The following is a 26879-nucleotide window of genomic DNA, read 5'->3' on the forward strand; positions in this document are numbered from 1 at the left end:
TGATTGGCCGCCTGGGGAGCCGTGAGTCCTCCAAGAGGCCAGGTGAGGCCATCCCGTGATGCTCCGCGCCCCGGTCGCTCTGGCCTGCAACGTGTCTGTGGGGCGGAGGCAGCGGCCGCAGAGTTCGCCGCGCGGGCAGGGCAGCCTGTGTTTTTGCTGGTGTCCATCTCTCTGTCGTTGCTCTCGAGTCTCTACAGGCCACTCCAGATCTCGACATGTCGTACAACTACGTGGTAACGGCACAGAAGCCCACCGCCGTCAACGGCTGCGTGACCGGTGAGTGCGCCCGGCCCGGAGACCCCAGCAAGGGAGGATCTGGGGAGACCCCGAGGCCTAGGAAGGCCCGCGGCCCTTGGGGCAGTCGGGCGGGCCCGGGCCCGGGGAATGGAAGGGACCGGCGGCCAAGGATCTTGTCCTAGTCCACGACTTCAAAGAAGTTGTCTCCACATGCGCCTTTTGGTGTTTAAAACCTCGTTTGAGGGTCCCCGTAAGTCCTGGGAGGTCACTTGGCCTCGAGGACAGGGACGGGCCCAGTGGGATAGAGAGCGAAGTGTGAGTTGGTTGTGCTGTGTTGCTTGGGCCTCCACATTGGCCTCGTGTGGTCAGGGGAAGGGGCGGTGGTGATGGCGATTTGGGGGTCAGAATTTTCTTGTGAGAGAGCCTGGCGGGTTGGAGGGATGTGAGGAATGCCTGCACTCACCCGGAGCGAGGCTGAGTCTTCTTTGCCTGGGGCTGTTTACACCAGGGAGCGGCTGGAAAGGAAGATTAGGGTGGCCCTGCCTAGTGCTGTTTTTGCCTTGTTGACTGGAAAGATTGTTAAGGAGACAGATGTCCAGAACCCGGGAATAATCATCTTGAACCAGGTTTTCATCAACATTAGGATGACCTCAAACTTGTGTGTTTCTGTAAATACTAATTATGATTACAGTACAAAACAGTTGTCAGTTTGAAGTGGTGAGATAATGTGGGCAAGGGTTTCGGTAGATTCCTGGGGGTGGGGCAAGCAGTCCTGACAAAGCGATGTTTTGATATAAAGCTCTGAGAATTTTCTTCATTCAGCCTGGTCTTTGTGGTGTAGATTTCTGTGAAAAGGTAGATTAGAGGTGAACACTTGCTCAGCATCACTTAATTGGAGGTTAAGTGTGTCCCTGCAAAAGGAAAAGGAAAATTTGAGGGCACAGAGCCATCTGAAGGGTTTCACAGTCATTGTCAGTTGAAGGACATGCTGTTCGTAAGCTGGTCCAGTTTTCTTAGTATGATTAGAGGAGTAGCTTTCGTGAGTGTCTGAAGTGAGACTCTTTGAGGTGCTGGATTTGGTGAGAATGGAGGGAGCTGGAGAAGAATATGAATTAAATGAGAATTCTGGATTTTTTAGAAACTGCACTGGCTTCAAAAGTTAGAGTATCTGTTCTTTCAGGACACTTTACTTCAGCTGAAGACTTAAACCTGCTGATTGCCAAAAACACGAGATTAGAGATCTATGTGGTCACAGCCGAGGGGCTCCGGCCTGTTAAAGAGGTGGGCATGTATGGGAAGATCGCTGTCATGGAGCTCTTCAGGCCCAAGGTAAGCACTCTGGGTTGGGTCCAGCAACAAAGATGGTTTTATGTTTTTGTGGGTGGGTTTTTTTTTTTAAAATCATTTCTAGAGAAAAGGCGAGATAAGGCTTAGGAGAGAAACTACCCATTTTGAATGGCAGACTTCAGTTTATATGCTTCATGAACAAGCTTTCTATAAGTGGAAAAAATTGATCAAGTTGACTTCTTTAAAAAAGGGGAAATTAAAGCAGTTTGAAATGTGGGTCATCATGGCGACTGGGAGCATTGGCTGTAAAGGCAGTCCTAGCTTCGTTCCTCATTAATTCTAATTTTGGATGGTACTTAACCTTTCAAAGCCTTGCTCCCCTATCTGCAAAATGGGAATAACAGTATCCAATTCCCTGAGTTATTGTGAAGATTAAATAATGTTAATAGCACAGGGCCTAGGACATAGCAAGCATAACAATTATATTCATTGTTATTATGTTAACAGTTATTATCATCATTATTATTATTATTCAGATGTTTTCATTCAACTAGCCGCCATTTGGCTTCATTATGTCTTAACCAAATCTGACAAAGCAATGGTTTCAACATTTTGATTTTAACCCTTAGAACAAAATACATTGGGGGGGGTCTGTGTTAATAAGTAAGACTTTGTAGATCCATTTTAGCTTTATTGTTATTCAGATTTTTTTTCTCTTTCTCCAAATACTTGGAGAAAATTAGAGGAGTCATTACATTCAGCTCTCAGAATTTGGGTGCAATGGCTGAGATGAGCTTGATATGGAAATTGGTGAAGATGCTGTTATGTAGAGAGCAGAGAGATGTGGAATCGTGCAGCTGAGGACCAGATGATTATCAGCTTCAGTTCTGGCCTTTTGCATACACCCTCAGAGTGCGTGTGTGTGTGTACTTATGTCTGTAATGTACTCACTGGATTTTCTCTTCAGAGAGGACAAAAAATTCTTAAAGAAATGCGCATGCTTCAAGAATGATGCTTAAAGGCTGGACAGGGACTCCTGTTTTAAAACAACCTTTTTTTGATAGCATAATGTTGGTTTCCAGGGGGAGAGCAAGGACCTCCTGTTTATCCTGACAGCTAAGTACAATGCCTGCATCCTGGAGTATAAGCAGAGCGGTGAGAGCATTGACATCATAACTCGAGCCCATGGCAATGTCCAGGTGAGGTGGATGCTTCAGGCTGATGAGAGTTTTCCAAGGAGGGCTGTCATGATTTGATGAAGAAAATTGAAGTGCTGGGGGCGGCATTCTCTATATGATCAGAGAACCAAGGAGAAAACACTAAGGATTTGAGCTGTGAAGAAAGGACTTCTGTAGTTTACTCAGAGTCCAAGGGACAGGGTAAACAATTCATGGAGTTCAGTGTTTTGCAGAAACACACGCACTGACATTTGGGCTTCCTGGTATGTCACATAGATGCTACCACTCATAAAATCGTTCTGGGAAAGTGGTGCCTAGTGTCTTCTGTGCTCTAGGTATTGAGGGTCTTTCCTAACCCCAGTTTTGCTTCTCAGGACCGAATTGGCCGCCCCTCTGAGACTGGCATTATTGGCATCATTGATCCCGAGTGCCGAATGATTGGCCTGAGACTCTACGATGGCCTTTTCAAGGTCATTCCACTAGACCGGGACAATAAAGAGCTCAAAGCTTTTAACATCCGCCTGGAGGAGTTGCATGTCATCGATGTCAAGTTTCTATATGGTTGCCAAGCACCTACCATCTGTTTTGTCTACCAGGTACCGGACTGGGAGGAAAGAGGGAGAAGCTGTGTTGTTTGGCATAGTAGGAGCTCATTTTTGCTACTAGTAGGGTAGGTGGACGTGGTTAATGTGTTTGTCCTGAAATGTTTTAAACAACATAATTAATATGGTCAGGTTTTGGCTGTGTCTTGAGTGCATTAGCACTTATTGTGGAGGCTGGAAGCTCTCTGAGGCTTGTAGCAGGTTTTAATTGTGAGATTACACCCTGGTTATGGGCCTTGGAGATTTTGTAGGGTGACCCAGTTTATTTTTTCTTCATTTCTTACTGGCACGCTAAGGGATTAGTAAAGCTTGGCTGTAGAGAAATGATCCAGAAGTTACTTTTACAAGCAAAGAGGAAAATGTCTTGATGATGCATTTGTGTCTTCTAAGAAGAGGTTGGCATTTTATTTAGCATTCACTTTCTGGTGACTTGCTGGCTCTTGACTTCTATTTTAGTCTGTGCCTAAAACTTTAGCAGAGCTGATCGTGGGCAGCTGTTCTCTGGGCCAGATCTGCTGGGGGTGCGGGGGCAGGGCGCCAGAGCACTAGATTAACATGCCTGTGTCTTGGTAAAATCTCAGCCTTTTAACAAAGGGCCACACAGCAGGAGGTCATTCCACTAGCATGTTGCTGTGCACATGACAGATTGCAAGTCCATGTAGTCTGTGTGGGTATGAAGACACCGGGAGCTGTGTTACGTATTGGAAATACACTGATGCATAACCGTGTAGATTTCTTAGTGTCACTGGAGGTGTTACGGTTCTGAGGCTGGTTAGAAAAAGTTCAGTTGACTAAGGTTGAAACTGTTTTGGGACGTCTTTTTAAAAACCGTTTTTACAGTGCTTTAGTTATCAGAGTTGAAATAAAAACAGAATTTCTCTTCTTCAGTTTTGTAAATACCGGGGCATTGGAACGTTGCTGCTGGTTAACGTGACTCTGCCTGTCTGCAGCCTCGGGTCTGCCAGTGTGAACGATCTCCTCGTTTTCGTAGGTCTCAGGAGCTCCAGTCCAAACTTGTTGTGAAGTTGAGAGTTACCCCATTATTGATGGGAAAAATGGAATTTTCATCAACTAAAAATTACTTTGTCTGTTTTCGTGTCCAAAATTCCATTTGACTGGTGTTTATCACGTGAAAGGCAGTTATGCCGATAGTCTCAGGAGCTGTAGCAGTCACTAAGGTGTGGTCCCTGCACTGGAAAACATTGCCGAATTCCTTTCATAGCTTCCCAGACCCTGGTCTGGCCTTTGCGCGGCCGTCCCCCGCTGTCAGGATGCAGCCTCCTCCCAGCCAGCTAGCTCTGTTCGCGCACCAGGAGGGCAGCCCCAGGACACGGCGGCCGGGACTAGAAGGAGGAGGGGGCGGTGGGGCTGGCCGACCTCAGAGGAGCACCGTGTTGTCTCCTTGCCATCTCATCGGAGTGCCTTTAAGAATTTATCACATAGATTTTTTAGAATTTAGGTGCAGGTAGCTTCTCAGTGTCTTCTTCTCTTTACCTATTTTGTAAGTTCCTTGTGGCCAGGGAATATGGAATATGTACTTTTTGTACACACACATGCGCAGTTACATGTTTACCTTGTATCTTACAGTGGTTGGTTCAGCGAGGTGTTTCCTTCTCTTTACTTCTTAAACCTATATTGGCTGGTTGAACTGTAGGTGACAGTAGGCCTCAGTGAGTCTCCCCAGGCGGTCACAGGCACAGTCACAGGATAGGAAGGCTGGTATGACAGGATTGTCAGGTGCTGGGTGGTGGTCACCTGTCGCCTCCAGGGCCCCTCTCCTTCCCTAAAGGCCAAACCTTCCATCTTTTCCCACTTAGGACCCTCAGGGGCGGCACGTGAAAACCTACGAGGTGTCTCTCCGAGAGAAGGAATTCAATAAGGGCCCTTGGAAACAGGAAAATGTAGAAGCTGAAGCTTCCATGGTGATTGCAGGTGGGTTGGGGGTTTCAGGAAGTTTGCCTCCATCTCCGGTCATGGCCAGGTCCCAGTTTTTCTTCCCTGCTCCCCTGCTCCCCTCCTTCCTCTCAGTGCTCCAGCGCCGTCGCACACGCGTGCGGTTGCGCACGTGGTCACACACGTGCGCTGACGCGCTCCCTGTGCCTCTTCTAATGTGTGTTCCTTTGCTTCTTCTATTTCTGTTTCGGTGACTGTCTTGCTTTATACTTTTCCACCAAAAGTATAGTTTTTCCTTAGGGTTAACTGTAAAACAAATTAATTTACAGAGTGGCATATGGGAATTAGTCTCACTATGTTATTGTTTGAGCACAGCCTTTAAAAAACTGAAAGGAACTGGTAGAGCTTAGCTCTCCCGACTCCCGTGTTTCGTAGATGAGGAAACGGGGCCCAGGGGACTCGTCTGTGCCTGCACCTGCGTGACAGAGCCTGGCTGCGCTGCAGACCCGTTTGCTCCCTCCTTGCCCGTGCTCTTGCCCCAGCTCTGTGCTCTGTGTCTCAGCTACGTGGAAATTGTCAAACCCTTAAGTGCAAGTCGGCTCTTCCAAATAGCCACCCTGATCACAGGGAAGATGGAACTGAGGAGTGAGGAGAAGAGTCAGGCTTCCCGTTGGGAAGGATCTGAAGTCTAGGAGAAGCAGAGGGGGAGAAGGCTGTACCCCAGGAGCTCAGAAACACCAGGCGTGGCGATACAGTATCAGCAGGGTGAGATAGCGGCCGCCTGAAATCTCTTGGACAGAGACGTCAGAAGAAGGCCATCGCGTTCTGTGGGCTTAGGGGTCTTCAACAATAATGACTGTCCTCAAGTTTGCCTCGTGCATCAGGGTCACGCCCTGTGGTCGCAGGGTCTGGCAGGTCCAAGGGAGGAGCCCTGCAACGCTGTCCTTTCTCCCGCAGTCCCAGAGCCTTTTGGAGGGGCCATCATCATCGGGCAGGAGTCCATCACCTATCACAATGGTGACAAGTACCTGGCGATCGCGCCTCCTATCATCAAGGTGAGCAGCTTTCCTGGACGTTTTTGCCTTCTGTCTTTCTTCCCTTTTCCCCCTGGTTTTTGCCCGGATCCTCTCTCCGTCCCCATTTGTGAAAAGGAGATGGTGCGCAGGGTCGGCCGTGCTGCTCACTTAGTACAGGAGACACTGTGTTGTCGTTGGGAATACAAGGAGAGGTTGGCTGGTTTTGCTTAAAAAGACCTCGCTTGTCTCTGAGAGAGAGATGCTGAAATAGGTTTATCTTTCCGTTGACTGGGGCAACTCGAAGAAGGGAAACATTTTCTGAATTCTTTTGAATATTTTTAGGTCTCACATCATGTAAGTACTATAGTGATAAATTATATAAACAAAATTAGTCCTAAAAATTGCAAGCCTTAAAATTTCAAGTCCTAAAAATTAAGCCTTGAGTATAAATAACATAGACAATGATAGCATTTATGGTCCAGTGAATGATTAGAGCTTTTTTCTATTCTTTCTCTTCCTATATTCCAAGAGAATAACATGTGAATGAACATTTTAGGTATGTAGAACTCAGAAAATTTTCGTAAAATAAAAATGTCTCCACTTTCAGTCACACATGTGTTAGCTGAGTGGACTTCTTGCTCAGGCAGTGGCTGAGCTTGGTAAAGGAAGTGGTTTGCTCTCTGCTTGTGGAAGACACTCAACCTCCAATGACTGTGCCCTCCCTCTTGGCAGCAAAGCACAATTGTGTGTCACAATCGTGTGGACCCCAACGGTTCCCGTTACCTGCTGGGCGACATGGAGGGACGGCTCTTCATGTTGCTTTTGGAGAAAGAGGAGCAGATGGACGGGACCGTCACCCTCAAGGATCTCCGGGTGGAGCTGCTCGGGGAGGTAGGGCTTGTTCCCACTGCCGTCTTCTCCCAGGGGCCTCGTGACCCCCGTGTGTGGTCCCACACTGCAGCCGGGAGTTACGTTTCCTGGCAACAAATGGTCATTCGTGCCCTAGGAGTTTGTTTTTGAATGAGTTAGATGTCCAAGAATCTCAGAGACATCCCAGCATACCTACCTGAAGCACTTTAAAAGAAAGAAACAAAAAGAATTAAAGGTTAATCTAATGCTGATGCTCATTTCTGGGAGGAGATTCCAAAAAAAGTTTAAGAATTGTACAGTGAATTTTAGAGGTTTCTAATTGTTTGGAGGAGACTGAAGTGGTTGGGATTAAAGCGATCCTTTGGAATAGGCACCTCGAGATAAACTGTAGGGTTTTCTGGCTGTAAAGGTGTGAAAAAGGGAAAGTCACGGACATCAGAAATTTTGGAACATTTTTCTGTGTGACCTGGGATTCGAAAGAGCTGTTGTGGCCATGATAGCTACAGCCGTGCGTTCTCCCAGCACAGGGCTGAGAGGTGGGTGGGCTGGTGTCTGGGTCCCGTGAAGAGTCCATTCTGATGCCTTTCGTGCTGTTGGTTTTCTCCTAGACCTCTATTGCCGAGTGCTTGACGTACCTGGACAATGGTGTTGTCTTTGTCGGGTCTCGCCTTGGTGACTCACAGCTGGTGAAGGTGAGGAGGTGATTTCCTCTTTGTATCTTCTTTTCACTGGCTTCGCCGCTGCTTCCCCAGGTATCTTTTGTTTTTAGTGCCCTGAGCATTCCTTCAGTTCACTCATGTCCCTGCTGTTCAGCTCTCTACTTGGTTGATTGAACATCCTATCCCGACTAGCTCTTTGTCCTAAAGGTTCATTCAGCAAATGTGTCAGGCAGGGTGCTGGGTGCTGCAGACAGTGATGAACAAGACCCAGCTCCTGACTTCTAAAGGTCATAGTTTAATGTTCGGGACCCCCTCTAAAGTAAGAAGGTTTTGGATCTGTGCATAAATGTGCATGCAAGCACTTTACATTAATTTCCATGCTGCTTTATTAGAAATTACTGCCTGGGGTTAGTGGGTCGCCTGCGGCACAGCCACGTTCCTCAGCCAGCAGCCCCCTCCTGGAAGCCTCCAGTGGGACGGACACCAGAGGGCAGATGCAGTAGGACCGAGAGTTTCTTCCAGGCGAAGACTCTCGCTTTTGGGAAGGGTCTGTTAGCAGCGTTGTAGGACTAATAGAGTTTTCTTTTTTTTTTTTTTTTTCAGCTTAATGTTGACAGCAATGAACAAGGCTCCTATGTCGTGGCCATGGAAACCTTTACAAATCTGGGACCCATTGTGGACATGTGTGTGGTGGACCTGGAGAGGCAGGGACAAGGGCAGGTAAGGGGGTCAGCCTGGAATGGGCAGTTGCTGTGCCTGTCAGACTGTGTCCTCCTGGGTTTGCCTGTGCAGAATGGGGACGTGCCCTGAAGGTCGAGTTAAGAGCCTCGCTCTCTAATCCCACTTGTGGAAGGGTCCCTACCATTTGCTGAGTGCTGGTCCTGGTCCCCCAGCACTTTAATCACGTTTTCTGTGACCGCGTGGGCACCCCAATGGACGGGGATTCGGGGCCACTTCAGAAGTGAGGAAACTTAGGGCTGAGGAAGATTAAGGAACTTGTCCAAGGTTACATAACTGCTAAGTGGCAAATGTGTCTGAAGCCAAGTCCTAGGATCTTTATAGTAAACTGGGTTCCAAGGAGAAAATGGGGGGCTGTCTGCTTTTTGGACTAGGCCTTTCTGTCTGCTTGGTGTATTTGAGGGCCTTTGGCGGTCAGCGCTGCGAAGTCTGCACTCTCACACCTGGCTCCATGGGAAGGGTCCTCGGATTTAGGTACAGCTAGTGCACTTTCTGGGCGTCAGTACGATGGCCTCAGGCTGTGGAGGGGGTTATTTAGAAACCTTTTCTCTCCTTGCAGCTGGTCACTTGCTCTGGGGCTTTCAAGGAAGGTTCCTTGCGGATCATCCGGAATGGAATTGGAATCCATGAGCATGCCAGCATTGACTTACCAGGCATCAAAGGTAGCCTTTCGGTGGACATAGGATGTAGATCTTACTTGAATGACCTTGGTGTTCAACCTTGTTTTACATGTTGTGAAGGCTCTTAAGTGGGAGCTAGAGAAAAGCAGATCAAATGAAGAGTAAAGAAAGTCACAGTAACAACAAAATGATAGAAGCTTAAACATACTTTAGTATAAAAGTTAATTAAAACAAAAAGAATATTGTTGACCCAAATTGAATAATGAAACAGAGGGATGAGGAGGAGAAGAATTAGAGGTTAAGTACAATGTTGTTTACAGGGAATAAAGCAAGGGTGTCAAGCTCGTTTTCACCAGGGGCCACGTCAGCCTCGTGGTTGCCTTCAGAGGGCCGATGTGATGTTAGGACTGTGTAAATAAACGTGTAGTCCTTTTGTTGGGACTGTATATTATACAGTCCTAAAATCACATTTATCCCTTTGAAGGCAACTGCAGAGCTGACATTGCCCCTGTTGAAGGTGAGTTTGACACCCCTGCCCTAAAGCAAATGGGGACAGAGAATGTCATAGAAAGGTATAAATAACTTGTAGAACAAAAATATAAGTCTTTTTCAATTCCAGGAGAACTGATATAATAAAGAAAAAAAACAGAAAGACTGCATAATGAAAAGTTTATAGTAAACATAACTCAAAGTAATATGATAGAAATGGTACTAAACACGTATGAGTACTTGTATCTCAAATCAGGGACCTGATACCATATCAGTAAGTGCGAATGGGCTAAATGTGCCTATTAGAAGAAAAAGATGATCAGATTGCATCATAAGGCAAAACCAGTTTAAAGTTGTATAGAAGAGGTACATCTAACATAAAGTGATTTGGAATATAAAAAAGTGGAAAATGGGAACAGAAAAGAAACAGGTTTATGAATTAGCAAGGAAGAAGTCATATAACTACAAAACCCAAGAGAATCAACTGAGAAAACTATAGACAATTCATTAAGGTAGAGGAATATGAAATTAATTTACTGAAATCAGTAACTTTCAGTTAAAAACATGGTTAGAGGATATAGTAGAAGAAAAGAGGCAATTTGCATCAGCAGTAAAAAGGTAGCATACCAAGGAATAAATTTAACAAATCTTCAGAGTCTATATGTGGAAAACTTTTAAAGTACTCTTGAAGGGCTAAAAGGATGGATTGATCAAATGAGAAAGGTGTACATATCAAGTTCTTACAAAGTGTTATGAAGCTGTTCTGTCTTTGACTGTTCGTATATAATGTTTCTCAATAAAAGTACCAATAGGTTATTTTCCTTGACCTAGACAAGCCAAAGTCCCAGTGAAAAGAAGAAACAAGAAAAGCCAGGAAACCTGAGAGCCATGAGACAGACTACCCTTAGCAGATACTAAACCATGCCCGTGAGCCTTAGTTACCACAAGTGTGGTTTTTGGTGCGCAGATGGTCATGGCAGACTCAGAAGTCCAGAAATAACGCAGTTATGTGTGGGAATTAGTGTGCGGTCGTGGCGGTCTCTCATTTCAGTGAGGTGAAGGTGGTGGATCTCAGTGGTATTGGGAGAACAGTTGCTTGGGAGAGATCGGGCAGGACCGATACTGTGCAATGTGTATCGTGCTAGGATCTAAGTGGATTAGAGACTTAATGTAAAGCGCGGAGCAGCACAAATGCTAAAAGAAAAAGTTGGTGAATTCCTTTCTAAGTTTGGAGTGGGAAGGTCTTTTAAAGTATGACTCAGTACAGAAGCCAAAAGAAAGATTGATGACTTCAACATAAAAATAAAACACTTCTGCATGCCAGAAAACAAAACTCTATATAAGATAGAAGAAATGGAAACTAGTAAAAAAAAATGTCATCTTGCCAAAGGCCTGATCTCCCTAATTTATAAAAGAATTTCTAGAAAGATCACCAAATTTTCTGTTCCCAGTTTGGCAAAGGGAATGAACGGACAGGTTACAGGCTTCACTTTGTATTAGGAGAAATGCAAAGAAAAATGAAATAGTGACATCATTTTTTACCAGAGGACCAAACCCAAAGGCTTGGCAGCGTGGTACGGCGGAGCGGCTGTGAGGGAGTGAGCATGCTCACTGGCAGTAGCCACCAAAACCGCAGCTGCATGCAGCGAATTATCCTCAAACCCCAGTTCTGGGCATCTACCCCCAGACCTTCACAAGTAGGAAGCGACACAAGTGTAAGGCTGTTCCTTGTGGCGTTGTATGTTACCACAAAACCCACTGCAGAAGTGTCCAGCAGTGGACTTACCAACAAACTGGTGCAGCCACACGATCAAACGCTGTGCAGAAGTCGAAACGAGGGGCCCCTCTGTTCTGATAAGGGCTCGGGCACACACCAAGTGAGAAAGCGGGGTGCGGAACAGTGTGCCGTAGGCTGTCGTATGTTTGTTTGCTTGTCATGCAGTGTTTACCCGTTTCCTTAAGTTAGGAAAATAACCGAAGCCCTGGCTGGAGCATCGTCCCATAAACTGAAAGGTCTTAGGTTCGACTCCTGGTCAGGGCAGTGCCTGCGATGTTGGTTCAGACCCTGTTCGGGGTGCATGCGGGAGCTGGCCAGTCAGTGCTTCTCTCCCTCTCGCTCTCCCTCCCTTCACTTCTCTGTAAAATCAGTGAGCATGTCTTTGGGTGAGGATTAAAAAGATAACAATAATAAAAGAAGCTGCATTATTGACCAGTGTTACCCTAGTAAATATAATTAAATAAAAAATACACTGGAAGGTCAAACTGCAATAGAAACTATCCTTGATGACTTCTTTGAGGAATAAGGTGGAGGGATAGGGTTAGGAGTAAGACTTCTGTTATATGTTCTTTTTTAAAAAGGATTTTATTTAATTATTTATTTTTAAGGGGAAGGGAGGGAGAAGAGAGGGAGAGAAACATCAGTGTGTGGGTGCCTCTCACACTCCCCCCACCAGGGACCTGGCCTGCAACCCAGGTGTGTGCTCTGACTGGGAATCGAACCAGCGACCCTTTGGTTCACAGGCCAGTGCCCAATCCACTGAGCCACACCAGCCAGGGCTCTGTTATATGTTTTAAAAGTAAATTTGACATTGAGTCATGGCGATGTATTACCTGAAATCAAATGAAAAGCTTTCAAACACCAGGCTCAAAACGGTTTTTAGAATATCCAGCTTCTTCAGAGTCGTAATGGCAGGGAGGAACATAGTGTGCTTTTTGACTCAGGACTGACTCCAAATTTCCTGCTTTCCCTGTGGGGTCCGGCTGGCCCTTCTTTCGATGTGTGTGTGCTGTGCATCTTAACCCTTGATCTTTGTTCCAGGCCTGTGGCCACTGCGGTCTGATCCCAGCCGGGAGACTGATGACACTTTGGTGCTCTCTTTTGTGGGCCAGACGAGGTAAGACAAGGCTGGTGCCGGCTCTAGGTGCTCGTGTGAGGGTGGCACGGGGGGAGGCCGGGCCGGCTGACCTCGGCCGCCTTCTGCTGCAGAGTTCTCATGCTGAATGGAGAGGAGGTGGAAGAAACCGAACTGATGGGTTTCGTGGACGATCAGCAGACTTTCTTCTGTGGCAACGTGGCTCATCAGCAACTCATCCAGGTAACAGCTAAGAAGGGGGCAGGCCCCATGTCCTTGAATTTGACCTAGAGTGTGGTACACAGCACCACCAGATTTTAGAACAGGCCATTTTTATGGCTGTAAAAATAATAATGTTAAAGAGTTAGGAAAAAATAAGTTACTGATAACCCACTACTCAGCAATAACAGTTTCAGAGCTCTTAGCTTTAGAGGTATTGCTTTTGGTTTTGTTTCCTCTGATGTGTATATATATATATATATATATATATATATGTGTATATGTGTATATGTGTATACATGTATATATATACATATATATAGTTCATGCTCTCTTTTATTATATATACTTCGGGGGGTACTGTTTTAGCACTAATTATACCCTGTTTTCCGAGGCACACCTTTCCCCCTTATTATAATATGGATGCACACTTACTGGGAAAATAGAGAAACTCCGGAAGAAGAGAACCAGCTGGTCACAGTGCTGCCCCCCACGTGGGCCCACCGGCTGCACTTCCCACATATTGCTTGTTAGAACCAGAGCTTTCACACTCTTCGGATTCTCATTTGAAATCTGTCTGCAGTACGGGGTCAGATAGCCCTTTGGCACTTGTTATCCCTGAGAGCCTGATTTCTGAGCCCCCCCCCCCCCCCCCCCAGTGTTTTTGTGTTTGAGTGACCCCTTTGCTCCACCTCACCTGAGCTCTTCTCTGTTCCGGCCACTGTCAGTGTTCTCCCGTGGAGAGCAGACAGCACTCGACTGACTGGGGGTGTCGGACTGTTTCCATCTTCTTGTCCTCCTGGTCTTCCTTTTAGCCAGGGGGCAGTGGCTTGCTAAATAGCGGCTTCCTGATTAGGCAGTGGCTTACCAAAGGCCTTTCCTGGTTAGATATCAACTCAGCTTTGATAGGTAAGATGAATTGATACAATGTCATTGACCTGTTTTTTGTTTTGGTTCAGTGGTGAAATACATTTATAAAACATGTCAATACAATTTTGTTGCCTTTACTAAAAATTTTACATAATTTTAATGATTTGTGTATAGTCGAGAATTTGGATATTAAAAAAATGTTAGAAGTGTCATATCATTACATAGTTAACATCTTGTCAAGCCTTTCCCATCTTGTAAAATAAAGACAGGACATTTGTTAGTACCACTGTCTTAAAGAATGTGCTTTTGCTAGCTAATATAAACACATTTTTTAGAAGTTTGGGCACTTTTTTTTAACCCTCACTCAGGATATGTTTATTGATCTTAGAGAAAGAGAGAAACATCAGTGTGAAAGAGAAACACTGATCATTTGCTTCCCTTACACACCCCCGCCATCAAACCCTCAATCTGGGCAGGTGCTCTGACTGAGAATTGAACCTGCAGTCTTTTGGTATATGGAGCTAATGCTCCTACCTACTGAGCAACCCAGCCACAGCTGTGAACACATTTCTGTATTGTTGTTTGTGGCTGTGTTGCAGGAGCAGTAGAGACAAATGATAATAACTGCTAAGTGCTGGCTGCATGCCAGGAACGTCTATTTCTCACCCAGCTGTTTAAGATGGGCGTTCCTGTTACCTTACGGGTGACAACCGCGAGCTTGAACATTCACCTTTCTTACTGACGACCGCGAGCTTGAACATTCACCTTTCTTACCAAAGGTCAGGAAGTTAGTATGTGGTAGGCTTCAGGTCTGGCTGGCTTAGAAGTCTATCTTTCCATTTACATGCTTGTAAGTATTAGTCTTTGAAGGGGGTCAAGAAGAGTCGTTAAGGCCTTGGCCTTGGCTGATGGGTTGTCCGTGAGATGTAAGACTGTAGACATCATTCTGAGGTGTGTATTAGCAATATGACCTAGGTAATTTCAAATTTTACAGATATCTGCAAAATGAAAATTTAACAAGATTACTCAAGAAGTGCTTGTTCTCAGCTCTAAATTCTGTGTTTTACTGCTGTATGTAAACGTGTGTTTCCCGAAGTTTTGACAGTTGTCGTAAGGTGCAGTTGCGTGAGGCGACACCACGGCACCTCGTGGCCTCCTGAGCTCCCTTTGCTGTGGTCCACAGCAGTGTGTTTGGCGGGAGTCGTTCATAAGTTCATGACCAAGAACTTGTTGGATGATATTTGTGGAATTAATGTGTGCTATTTTCAAATGTATCACTTTTACTTTAAAAAAAATATTTTTAGAGAGGAGAAGGGAGGGAGAAAGGGAGAGAAATGTCAGTGTGTGATTTCCTCTCATGTGTCCCCCATAGCCCCCACTAGGGACCTGGCTCACAACCCAGGCATGTGCCCTGACTGGGAATTGAACTGGTGACCCTTTGGTTTGCAGGCCAGCACTCAATCACCTGAGCCACGCCAGCCAGGGCTCACTTTTACTTTGGATATGTGTGCTATTAACGTTGGTATGCTTTAATATGCATTAAGAAAAGAACTTGGGCCCTGACTGGTGTGGCTCAGTGGATTGAGAGCTGGACTGTGAAGCAAAGCGCTTCTGGTTCAATTCCCAGTTAGGGCACATGCCTGGGTTGCAGGCCAGGTTCCCAGTAGGGGATGCGCAAGAGGGAACCACACATTGATGTTTCTCTACTCTTTTTCTCCTTCCCTTCCCTCTCTCTAAAAATAAATAAATGTTTTTTAAAAAGTACTGGGATATTTTAGAGGACTCATTTCTGGGTTGACAAAAACAGCTGGACTGGTAAGTCACAGGGTCTCCTGCGGCCGATTCCTTCCCATAGGACGTGGTTGAGCTACCCAAGCCTCGATCAGAGTGAAGCAGGCCTTTTCTTCTGCTTGTAGGTATGCAAGCTGTAAACTGCCTTAAGCCAGTCTTTGTGCTAGAAACACGGCAGACGAGGACTTCGCAGCTCATTCTCAGGGCTCTCCCAGGGCGTGTGTGAGCCCTCCCCCTCTCCCACAGAGGTCCCTGCAGGGGCTCGTAGACATTGCCTTTCTTTTCCTAGATCACTTCAGCGTCCGTGAGGCTGGTCTCCCAAGAACCCAAAGCCCTTGTCAGTGAGTGGAAGGAGCCGCAGGGCAAGAACATCAGCGTGGCGTCCTGCAACAGCAGCCAGGTGGTGGTGGCCGTGGGAAGGGCGCTCTACTACCTGCAGATCCACCCTCAGGAGCTCCGACAGATCAGGTGTGTGCTCCTCTCCCTGCACCGTTTCCCTCCGCGTGCTCTGGGGCTCCGTTCATCCTCGCCTTCCTTCCGCTGCCATACTTGTCTTTGTTCAGCCACACAGAGATGGAGCACGAGGTGGCCTGCTTGGACATCACGCCATTAGGGGACAGCAGTGGGCTGTCTCCTCTCTGTGCCATTGGCCTCTGGACAGACATCTCAGCCCGGATCTTGAAGCTGCCCTCTTTTGAGCTGCTGCACAAGGAGATGCTGGGAGGAGGTGCGCATCTTTTAAGGGCTTGGGTTGGGATCAGAGGCAGAATGTGGACAAGAACCTAACACACCCCTTCCCCACAGAGATCATTCCTCGTTCCATCCTGATGACCACCTTTGAGAGTAGCCACTACCTCCTTTGTGCCTTGGGGGATGGGGCACTTTTCTACTTTGGGCTCAACATTGAGACAGGTGAGCATAGTACTTTTCGAGTGAGGGGCTCTTTGAAGAATGGTTGGAACTGCGGAGTTCTTAGCCTGCAGGCGCTGCTTTGGGACTTGGGGTAACCAGCTGTTTGTCCCGTTTACCTTCCTTCCTTTTTTGGACACTGTTCTTCCTGTAGGCCTGTTGAGCGACCGCAAGAAGGTGACTCTGGGCACGCAGCCCACGGTCTTGAGGACCTTCCGTTCTCTGTCCACCACCAACGTCTTCGCTTGCTCTGACCGGCCCACTGTCATCTACAGCAGCAACCACAAGCTGGTCTTCTCCAACGTCAACCTCAAGGAGGTGAACTACATGTGTCCCCTTAACTCGGACGGCTATCCTGACAGGTGGGCCTCTTTTTCTGTCTTTAGCACGAACCAGAGATTGAGGGCATCGTGAAGTTTCCCCACCCCTCCCCTCCAGCCTTTCTCCACTGTCGCAGTCAGTGAACAGCTGAGGCGCGAAGGGCGGAGCAGAGGTTCCCAGGTCCGGCCACCATCGCGGTACCCGGGAAACTTCTTTTAAAGGACAGCTGTTTTGGACTCCTCCTCAGATTCTGCTTCAGCAGATCTGCCGTTGGGCCCTAGGATCTAGGTTTTCAGAAAACCTCTTGGGTGATCCAAATGGATGATTTAGCGACGACTGTGTGTTCCCCAGGCAGGAGCTGTCAGAGTGCGGCCCCTTCCAGCAGTCGCAGCTCTGCCTGAACTTGTTGGACATGTGAGATTCTGGGGGCAGCACCCAGCTGATTCTCCATAGTTTGAGAGTTGTGTTCTAGTGCTGCATGTGCGCGTTACATCTGAAAGCTGTTAAATCTCAGACGAGGCCCATGCAGATCAGTTAGGTACAATCTGTCTGTGGATTTAGGCATTAGAATTTGGAAGTCTCCCTGGGGGTTTTCAGCCAGAGGCTTGAAGTTGAGAACCGCTGCCCTGGAGTAAACTAGTGCAATTCTGCCTTGTTCTCCTTCCCTCACGGAGTCACTGCCTCGAGTTCTCTCCTCCCTCGGGTGCCCTCACACTAAACCCAGACCCTTCTTTCCAGCCTGGCACTGGCCAATAACAGCACCCTCACCATTGGCACCATCGACGAGATCCAGAAGCTGCACATTCGCACCGTCCCCCTCTACGAGTCTCCCAGGTGAGGCGGGGGTCCGGAAGTGGCAGCGGGCGGTGATCTGGGAGTAGGCGGAGCGGCCCCAGACTTGTTCTGACAGGCACCGTTGTTCCGTCCTTGTTCTGCAGGAAGATCTGCTATCAGGAAGTGTCCCAGTGCTTCGGGGTCCTCTCCAGCCGTATTGAAGTCCAGGACACGAGTGGGGGCACCACTGCCCTGAGGCCCAGTGCCAGCACCCAGGTGAGGGCAGTGGACAAAGACGGATGGCACTGGAGCAGGGGCAGACTTTTCTGTAGGGGTCGGAGAGTAAATGTTTTCGGCTTTGCACACCATGTGGTCTCAGTCACTACTCGCTCCCGCCCTTAGGAGAGCAGCCACGAGCAACAGGTGGCACAGCTGGGTGCCAGTGCAGTCTTCACTTTGCAGAGCAGGCGGGAGCTGGGTTTGGCCCCTCACTGCAGGACGCAGGAGAATTGGGGGCACTTGGGGCAGTCTGTGATTTTGCTGCTCGGTAGCTTTGCTGGGCGAGTGATTCCTCTTCTCTCATCGTCAGTTTGGGTCTTTTGTGGCATGTGCGTAATTGGGGACAGCTTGGCATGATAGGTAAGTGGGATTTGATGTCTGACGGAGCTGGCTTCAAGGTTTATAGCTAAATGAGTGACCTTGGGCAAATCCAAATTTTAATTTTTTCATCTGCAAATGATAGCGATAAGGACAATCCGGAGTCTCACATCCTGGGGATATTAGCTGATGGTCTCATTCCATGTGTTCTCTGCCTTTCTTTCTGCCAGACATCTGGGAGAGGACTTTCTCCCCAATCCGGAGTAGGGGGTCTTTATAGTTTTTATATGAAGTGCTCCGCTGCTGGTCCCGTTGGGAGAGGTGGAGCCTGTCACTTTTTCAGGTGTCCTGAGTTCCTTGGTGGCCTTGCTTGATTGACATGGCATCACTGATTTAATGCTCTTTAATGGCACTACATTCTTGTGGGTTTTGGGGCCACTGCGCCAATTCCACATGGGGTTTAGACCCTTATCCTCAGTCTCCGTGTCCTCCGGAGCCCCTGCTCTTCAGGCGGCACTCGAGCTGCCCGCCGTCCGAGATTTCCTCACTCAGACTCTGGGTCTGCTCCCTGGTCCTGCCTGTCCAGCCCCTGCTGCTCCTGGCACCCGTCCCGCTTTCGCGAGGGTGACGCGAGTGCCTTCTGTTTGCAGGCCCTGTCGAGCAGCGTCAGCTCCAGCAAGCTGTTCTCCAGCAGCACAGCCCCGCATGAGACCTCCTTCGGGGAAGAGGTGGAGGTGCACAACCTCCTTATCATCGACCAGCACACCTTCGAAGGTGCGCACGAGCTCTTTCTGTCACTCTGTACCTCCGTTCCCCCTAAACTAGACTGTTCTGGGTGCAGATATATTGCAAAAATTGGTAGGCCCTGTGCTAGATCATCCTCAGAGGAGAAGAAGGAGGGGTGGGGCCTCCTCAGGTCCGTGGAGGCTGGTGAAGGAGCATCTGCAGAGACGGGAGCAGTGGAAGCAAGTGTGCCGCCACCACCTGTCCTCTGCCTGGAGCCGAGCTGTGAGCCTCAAGTGCAAGGCTGCGTGTGGGTGGGGGTCATCGGCCATCACCCCTTTCCACTCTGCTTCTAGTGCTTCATGCCCACCAGTTTCTGCAGAACGAGTATGCCCTCAGCCTGGTCTCCTGCAAGTTGGGCAAAGACCCCAACACTTACTTCATCGTGGGCACAGCCATGGTGTACCCAGAGGAGGCGGAGCCCAAGCAGGGTCGTATTGTGGTGTTTCAGTATTCAGATGGTAAGTGGACACAGTCTCCAGCTTTTGAGAGATTTGAAGTTCCGGGAGAGTAAGCAGGTTGTTTTAGGTTTAGGAGCCTCAGTTAAGCGGCAGTAAAACTCGTGTTAATTGTGGTGCATGCAGCATTGTGTTCCCTCCTCTCAAGCTGTTGGTGATCTGAATGCGCTTCAGAGTAGGTGAGCCGGCCTAGCCTGCGTTTCTTCCTTTTCTACTTGTTGACAGGCAGGAGAAGGGGGAGGGGTGAATGATGGGGGGAGAAGTGAAGGATGAGTAAGAGAATCTAGTGGCTGGACTAAGAGTGACGAATCCTGGATTTGCTTTCCACGGGACTGCTCAACCATTTCAGACTTCTTTCCAGCTTCAAAACTTTGTGTTCGTGTCTGTGTCTCTACTCATCTCCCCTACCGAACAATCTCGGATCAGAGGGCCAAGATGGACTTGGTCCCGTCCTAGGAGACAGATGTGGAGTTTCAGGGTGGGCAGGTCTCGGACGCTGTCTGAAACCCCTGCGCATCACCATGAGGCTCACACTGCGGGCAGTGGCCAACCTCAGGGTGCACGGGCTGTATTTTTGCTTTCACATGAGTAGTATGGGTAGGAGTTAGAGCCCAAGGGGGAACCAGAGGCTTTTTTTGATTAGTGTGAGCTCATAAAGGAGACTCAAGAGTATCTTTTCCTCCCCCAGGAAAACTACAGACTGTGGCTGAAAAGGAAGTGAAAGGGGCCGTGTACTCCATGGTGGAATTTAACGGGAAGCTGTTGGCCAGCATCAATAGCACGGTGAGGCCCGTACCGCTTGGTATCTGTTCGTACCTTCGGTTGCACACCGTCGTCCACAGAGCATGTCTCCCCTGTGTTTCCTGGGGCAGTGTGTGTCTGATTATAAGGGTGACAGAGTAACGAGGGGAGAAGTGGAGCTGGGAGTCTGGGAGGCTCGGGCTGGACCAGCTCTCAGACTTGGCTCTGCGAGCCTCCGTGAGCGGCAGACCCTGAGTGCTTGTGGGGACTGAGACAGGTGAGAGCTGCAGTAGCACCTGCCCCATGAGGCTCCCGAGCGCGGGAACGCCCGCCCTCCCGGTACATGGTTGTGTTCCCCACCCGGACAGGGCCGTGAACCCTGTCATTCAGGGGTTTTTATGGAGACTTCGTCATGTAGGCACGATATCTTGTTAACTCAGTCTCCAGCCTGTTTCCTCCCCAGAGGGAGGGTGAGCCTGAGAGTTACAGGCTTCTAATCCCGGCGTGGTCTTTCTGGTGAGCGCCCCATCCTGAAGCTACCCAGGAGTCACCAGGAGTGACCTTATTAGAACCAAAGACTCCTTTCTATCATCCAGAAAAATCCAGGGATTTGGGAGATCTCTGTAGGGGCTTCTGTTATCCATGTCACTTAGGAAGTCGCAGGGGAAGTGGGGGCAGAGACCACAAATGTGTCACGGTGACGACAGCAGAAGTTTGGGTTTGGACGTGCTGAGCTGTCGTCGTCGTCCTGGTGGAGGTGTCGGGCAGGCAGCTGGACGAAGGGGAGGAGAAGAGAGTGAAGGAGAAAAGAGGGACGGGGTTCGTGCAGGGCTGGCAGGGCAAGAGGGTTTCAGCTTCTCAAGTCAGGAAGTGCAGGGGCATGTTGCCTGCCGATGGGGGCACCCGTTAGAGAAGAATTGCTGGAGCCGTGGTTTGACAGGCAAGGGGTGGGGCGGGACCTGTGCATGGTGCGCCCTCCGGTGCTGCAGGAGTCCTCTTCCAGTCGTGTCTGTCTTGGGTGAAGTGGCCGAGTGGAAAGGGGAAGGGGGGTTGAGGAGAGGGGCAGGGGTACGAACTCGTCCCAGGCCCTGAAGCGTGGTGGACAAGGAGAACGACAGCTCCTGGGAAGCACGAGTGCCTGCTCTGTGAGTGGGCTTGCTGAACGTGAGGCCAGTCGTCCTGGTTGGAGGTTTTCCTTCAGCCGTAGTTGGAGAGGAGAATCTCATTGAAGTCAGGTTATGTTGGGTAAGCATGGTCCGGGGAGAGGGCGGCAAGGGAGCAGAGCATCCGTAAGAGAAGTGTTGTGGCCATGGAAAGGTGAAACGGAGCACAGGACATTCTGGAGTTATTTTAATGACAGGCTCCAAGGGGTGACCACAGGACAAGGTAAGCGGGAAGGAGGTCAGACAAGGTTGGAGGTCAGTTGGAAGGGTCTTCGGGTAGATAGCAAGTTTACGTTGAGTCACAGCAGTGTGTGTGGGAGAGAGGAATGGGATGGCCGGTGTTGGGAGTGGTCTGGTGGGGTGGACACGGGCCGGGGTGGAAGTCTGAAAGGGCAGGCGAGGACATTCTTGGAAGGCTGCCCTTCCTCCAGTGCCAGTGGTGTGAGGGACTGTGTGAGAGCGAATAGCCAGGTGCAGAGGGCCCCGGGGCCCTGTGACAAGACCTACATTTCAGTTGGAGTAACAAGGGACTGGCCAGAAAGCAGGTCTCCTGGGACTGGTGTCATCATGTGCCAGAGACTCCAGCGAGGTGATGCGGGAATCGGGAGGGGTCAGGTGTGATTCTGGATCAGGAGCTACGCACTGTCTAGTCCATGGGTGTCTTGTCGAAACATCCCAGGAGCAACAGGTGTACTCTCACATTTTCTAGCAGCCACGTGAATAAACATAAGAAGCAGGTAAAATGCACTTAATAGAGCTAAAACACTATTTAACGTGTGATCAAAATGAAAAGTATTAGTACAGTATCATACTTTTTTCATACTACAAGGACCGGGGTGTGATTTGTTTATGCTTACCGCACATCTCAGTTTGAGCTAGCCGCACATCCGTGGTTTGGAGCCGCGTGTGGCTAGCGGATGTCACGGGATTAGACAGTGGAGGTCTAGAACCTGTGCGGTTTTCGCTGGTGTCTGACCTGGGTCAGGACTGTCGCCGTGGCAGATGGGAAGGCTGAAGGTGTGGAGAGGGAGGGTTGGGGCGTGTTGCCAGCGTCTGTAGAACTCTCACTCCTTCTCCACTCTTCACAGTTGGAGGGGTGGCGGTCCAGCAAGGCCAGGCTTACACAAAGGTGGGGTGTGCTAGACACCCTCGACCCTGCCGATGGCGGTGTGGTGGCCGCTGTAATTACTACGAATGGCTCTTGGAGGGCACCCCTGTGGAGCTTGGGTTCTTTAGACACACCTGGGGAAGTCATGGCCCAGTGTATTCTGTCCAGGAGTTTGCGTAGGTGCAGAGGCCACAGGTGAGGCCACCTGGGCCTTGAAGGGTGTGCCAGGGCAGGCTGCTCCCAGGGGTGAGTTCGTCTTTCTCGGATTTGTGCCAGACACCTGTTCATTTGTCTGCTGCTTTTAAAGCATCTTCATCCTTTTGGAGATGTGGCTGTGTGTAACTGAAGAGACATCACCATGGAGAAGAAACAAAAGTGTATTTTGGGTGGAAGGGTTGCTACAGATGCCAGCGCACTGGAGTTAGTTCTTCGTTACCTGACCATGTTGCCGGTGGACCTCCCCGTTCGTTTTCTCCACTCAGGAGCCTCATCGTGAAGGTTCCAGGAGTGAACAACGTTGAGAAGGGCTTGAGCCAGCGGTTTTTTGGGGGGCAGCCTGGGATATTGGAGATGGGACTTTCTAGAAATACTCTGTAGGTGTGTCACCAAACTTCAGTCTCAGGAAGGCACCTTTTGACACACCCGTACTAGTCCTTTAGTAGGACGTGAATTACCGCCGACTTAGTATTTCAGTACTTGTCTCCCACATTCACTCACTCTGTGTAAAGGAAAACTTTGTGGTGTGTGATGTGCTCGCTCTACTTTCATGTTTCACAAATACAATATAAATACTGAAACGCTCACGCAAGTCCCTCATCAGACCGCTCCCGGCCCGTGCACCCCACTGGGTGACTGGCGCTGCAGCAGGAGGGCCGGGGCCGGGGCCCGTGGCCTGGTGAGAGGGCTGGGCCCTCGGGCTGAGGCGGACGTGCCCTCCCCAGGTGCGGCTCTACGAGTGGACCACGGAGAAGGAGCTTCGCACCGAGTGCAACCACTACAACAACATCATGGCGCTCTACCTGAAGACCAAGGGCGACTTCATCCTGGTGGGCGACCTCATGCGCTCCGTGCTGCTGCTCGCCTACAAGCCCATGGAGGGGAACTTTGAAGAGGTAGCATCATGGGCTGGGGCAGGCTTCCCGCTCACGCCCTGCCGGTGTTCCTGTGGTGGTGAGGGGCAGAAACGTTTTCCCTGGAGCGAGCCCTTTGCATTGAGTAAAGATTTTTGCAGCCCCCCCCCCCAGTCCTGAACTCTTGAGCAGGCTCCATTTCTGGGTCATTGCAGTCAAATGGGCTCTGTTCGCCAGACACTGGGGGAGAATGTCTGCAGAGGGGCAGCTGTTGAACCCAGGGCTGGATCTTCTCAGGGCAGGCTCCTGGCTCCTGGCCAAGAGGAGACAGGCCCGGAACTGGATTCTGTGCACACTGCTGATTGTGTGTCTTGTTTGCACCTTGTTTGTTTGCAGATCGCTCGGGACTTTAACCCCAACTGGATGAGTGCTGTGGAGATTCTGGATGATGACAATTTCCTGGGAGCTGAAAACGCCTTCAACTTGTTTGTGTGTCAGAAGGACAGGTGGGTGGCTGGTGGTGGGGGTGGTGGGAGGGGCTAGAGCCCCAGGTCTGCAGCGGGTGCGGACATCGGGTGCCCTCAGGCTCGGGGCTGTTCTTTGCAGAGGCCCAGTTTCTCCTGGAGAGAACCCAGGCCAGCTCCTCTGCTGTGGGGTGTGTGGGGTCACCTGGGAGGCTCAGTACACAGTGTCCACTGCGCCTGGTCCCTGTGGGGCAGGAGGTTTGGGTGGTGAGCTTGTCACTGCCTTTCAGCGCTGCCACCACTGACGAGGAGCGGCAGCACCTTCAGGAGGTCGGTCTCTTCCACCTGGGCGAGTTCGTCAATGTCTTCTGCCACGGCTCTCTGGTTATGCAGAATCTGGGAGAGACTTCCACCCCTACGCAGGGCTCAGTGCTCTTCGGCACAGTCAACGGCATGATTGGTGAGGGTCCCCCCTGCGGGGGGCGCTCCCACACAGCCTCCTCCTTAGGGTGCCATTCCAGGGGAGCCTGGTGTTGGCAGAGGAGGCTGCCGAGAACTGGTCCCTCCTGCTGCTCTCCGGGGCTGCTCTTGGTGGAAAAGGCTCATCATAGGCTTCGGAGCCCTCTGCAACTCACCGCTCCCTCTGCTTCTGCAGGGCTGGTGACCTCACTGTCAGAGAGCTGGTACAACCTCCTCCTGGACATGCAGAATCGACTCAATAAAGTCATCAAAAGTGTGGGCAAGATCGAGCACTCCTTATATCCTTCCCAGAGGCTCCCCTGCCGGGCAGCGCGTCAGACACTGGCAGGGGCTGCGTGACGCCTGGCTTCTCCTGGAAACATCTCAACTAAGTTCCTGTGAGAAACAGACTTTTTTCCTTTTCTTAACTCACAGGGAAATTTAGACACAGTAGAATAGTATAATGAATCCCCTGTACTTATCACCCAGCTTCAACTGCTTGACCTTGGAAATGTACATGGTGTTACCGAACTGTGTCTGTCTCTGGTCTTGCCAGCAATGTCTGTCAGTCAGTTTAGATGACAACATAGGCACATCTTTCATAGATTTTGTTGGGGGCAGTAGGGTCTGGGGATCCTTGCCAGAGTGGCCAGCAGAAGCTGGGAAAAGTAAAGAAGCTGAAAACTCCAGAAGCCCAGGGATCAGCCTCCCCAGGGACCCCCAGGACTCAAGCAGCATTGGTTGGAAGTGTGTTTCTTACGGGAGATTTAAAGGGCCCTCCCTGTAGGAGGTGGGAGGGGCTCCTGCTGTGAGCCTGTGACGTTGGTCATGCTGGTACAAGGGTGGCCTGGCTGCAGCCAAGGAGGAGCTGGGTGAGGTGCTGGTGTTTTGCTGAGCGGCAGGACTTTGTCATGCCTCTGGTCTGGCTGGGCCCCACTTTGTCACCTGTGAGGCCAGGGCAGACTTAGAAGAGTGATTCTTCCCAGGCTGCACGTCCACTTCATTCACCCGAGCACTTGGAAACATTCTGGGAGGTGTGTGGGTGTTCATAACGGTTGCGGGCGAATGGCCTGGGCTTTTAAAAATGTGATTTTGAAGATTACCCCTGTTGAGAACTGTTGGAGCAGGTAATGATTTACACATCTCAATTCCAAAATTGTCCAAAAAGCAGAGAGGTGTTTAGTTGAATCTGTTTCCTGTCCTCTCTCTGACTGCTTCAGATTGTGGGGGGCCTGTGAGCAGGGTACTTCCAAGTAATTGCACATTCCTTAACTCGCCTGTCCACCTGGAGATCCTTTCATACTGAGCGAAAGACAGAACCAGCCACCGGGTTCATCGATGGGGACTTGATTGAGAGTTTCCTGGACATCAGCCGGCCCAAGATGCAGGAGGTTGTGGCAAACCTTCAGGTGAGCTATGCGGTGTTCAGCTCCGGGCTGGTCACACAGGTTCACTGCAAGGCTGGGCATGCCAGGAGACTGTCTGGACTCCAGGTGCCTCCCCTCCTCGCTTCCTAGAAACCAGTGGCCCTTTTATGTGTTCTGCTGCATGGGAGGTGGCCTCTGAGGGCGAGGAGAGGGAGCTGAGGCTTGGCTCCTGGGTGCCCATCGGGCATCTGGCACTGCACAAGCACCTTTCCCCGTGCGACCGCTGTGCTTCAGCAGTGAGAGCACATCGGGGTGTGTCTGGGCTCGAGGTAGACCCACAAGAGGGATGTGGGCCGAACCACAGGGTAGAGAAATGTCTGCGGTGCTGGCTTTTGGGGTGTTACTCTCTGGAGGTGTTGCCCGCGGGGAGGCTCCAGGTGGCCCTGCCTTCAGTCAGCCTTGCTGACCTGCACCCCAAAGGAGAGGTGTGGGCTTCTGGCGAGGACTTCCTCCCTGCTGTGGGTTCCCTTTCCCAGGGCGCGAGAGTGCCCCCTGGGCCCTCACCACCTCCCCTCCTTTCCTTGATGCAGTATGACGATGGCAGCGGGATGAAACGAGAGGCCACGGCAGACGACCTGATCAAGGTTGTGGAGGAGCTGACGCGGATCCATTAGCCAAGGGCAGGGAGTCCCTCTCCCAGATCCTCCCAGAAGGCTTTGCCCTCCTGCCTCCCCCCCACCCCCACTGTCTTCTTGGCCACGGGAGACCTTTCCCTAAGCCAGCTGCCCCAGAAGCCACAGTCGCCTGTGTGGAAATGGGGATTTCTTAGAACTACAAAACCAGCTCACTGGACACCTGGGAATGGGCTGAAGGGGAAATCATTTTTTCCCTAGATTTTTACCAGTCTCGCATGATTCCAGCCATCACCTGGGGCCACCAAGCCTTGCTTGGTGTCGCAGCTTCTCCTTCCAGGGAGGGATTTTGCAGCTCTTTGGCTGAAAGGAAGCTCTGTGTGTCTCACTCATGCATTGTCCTCTGCTATCTTTTTATTTAGGTGGGGGGTGTGGGGCGGTTGTGGGGAGGATGAGGGGCCGGGAGGGTTCTCTGCCTTTGAAGGAGAACTCCCTTTAACTTTCTTCTGTTGCCTCCGAGAGCTTTGGATCTGGAGACCTGACCACCGCGTGGGCTGCCAGAGTGCAAAACCTGGGGGTGGTGGGTGACCCCCAGGCTGCAGCCTTTTTGTCTCTGGGGAACTGCCTCCTTCAGAGAGAAGGAGGTGGGTGGGCGTGAATTGGTGGTTAGTTTCTGAGTTTTACCAAATAAAAGTAGAATCTAAAGAAGAAA

General features: G+C 50.0%; 1 protein-coding gene across 1 annotated transcript; it reads left to right on the forward strand.

Moving 5' to 3' along the window:
* Positions 1-63: 63 nt before the first annotated feature.
* On the forward strand, positions 64-26879 carry DDB1 (damage specific DNA binding protein 1). Its single transcript, XM_037137774.2, has 27 exons — positions 64-276; positions 1418-1566; positions 2607-2723; positions 3077-3298; positions 5122-5236; positions 6155-6252; positions 6946-7104; positions 7692-7775; positions 8346-8462; positions 9040-9142; positions 12408-12483; positions 12576-12684; positions 15611-15789; positions 15885-16048; positions 16126-16233; positions 16385-16592; positions 17290-17385; positions 17490-17601; positions 18573-18696; positions 19002-19166; positions 19852-19946; positions 23117-23287; positions 23642-23751; positions 24000-24169; positions 24365-24467; positions 25454-25577; positions 26126-26879. Exons 1-27 carry the CDS (start codon positions 216-218, stop codon positions 26207-26209), a joined length of 3423 nt encoding a protein of 1140 aa, XP_036993669.1. The 5' UTR covers positions 64-215; the 3' UTR covers positions 26210-26879.

Source organism: Artibeus jamaicensis, unplaced genomic scaffold (assembly GCF_021234435.1).
Source record: "Artibeus jamaicensis isolate MK-2021 breed Jamaican fruit bat unplaced genomic scaffold, CSHL_Jam_final scaffold_614, whole genome shotgun sequence".
Classification (NCBI taxonomy): Eukaryota; Metazoa; Chordata; class Mammalia; order Chiroptera; family Phyllostomidae; genus Artibeus; species Artibeus jamaicensis.

Bases quoted from the DNA above. Each gene is read 5' to 3' on its own strand.
- DDB1 (XM_037137774.2), top strand. From the start codon at position 216: ATGTCGTACAACTACGTGGTAACGGCACAGAAGCCCACCGCCGTCAAC. The intron at 8,463-9,039 runs GTAAGGGGGTCA...CTCTCCTTGCAG, and splicing joins AGAGGCAGGGACAAGGGCAG to CTGGTCACTTGCTCTGGGGC. The intron at 25,578-26,125 runs GTGAGCTATGCG...TCCTTGATGCAG, and splicing joins AGGTTGTGGCAAACCTTCAG to TATGACGATGGCAGCGGGAT.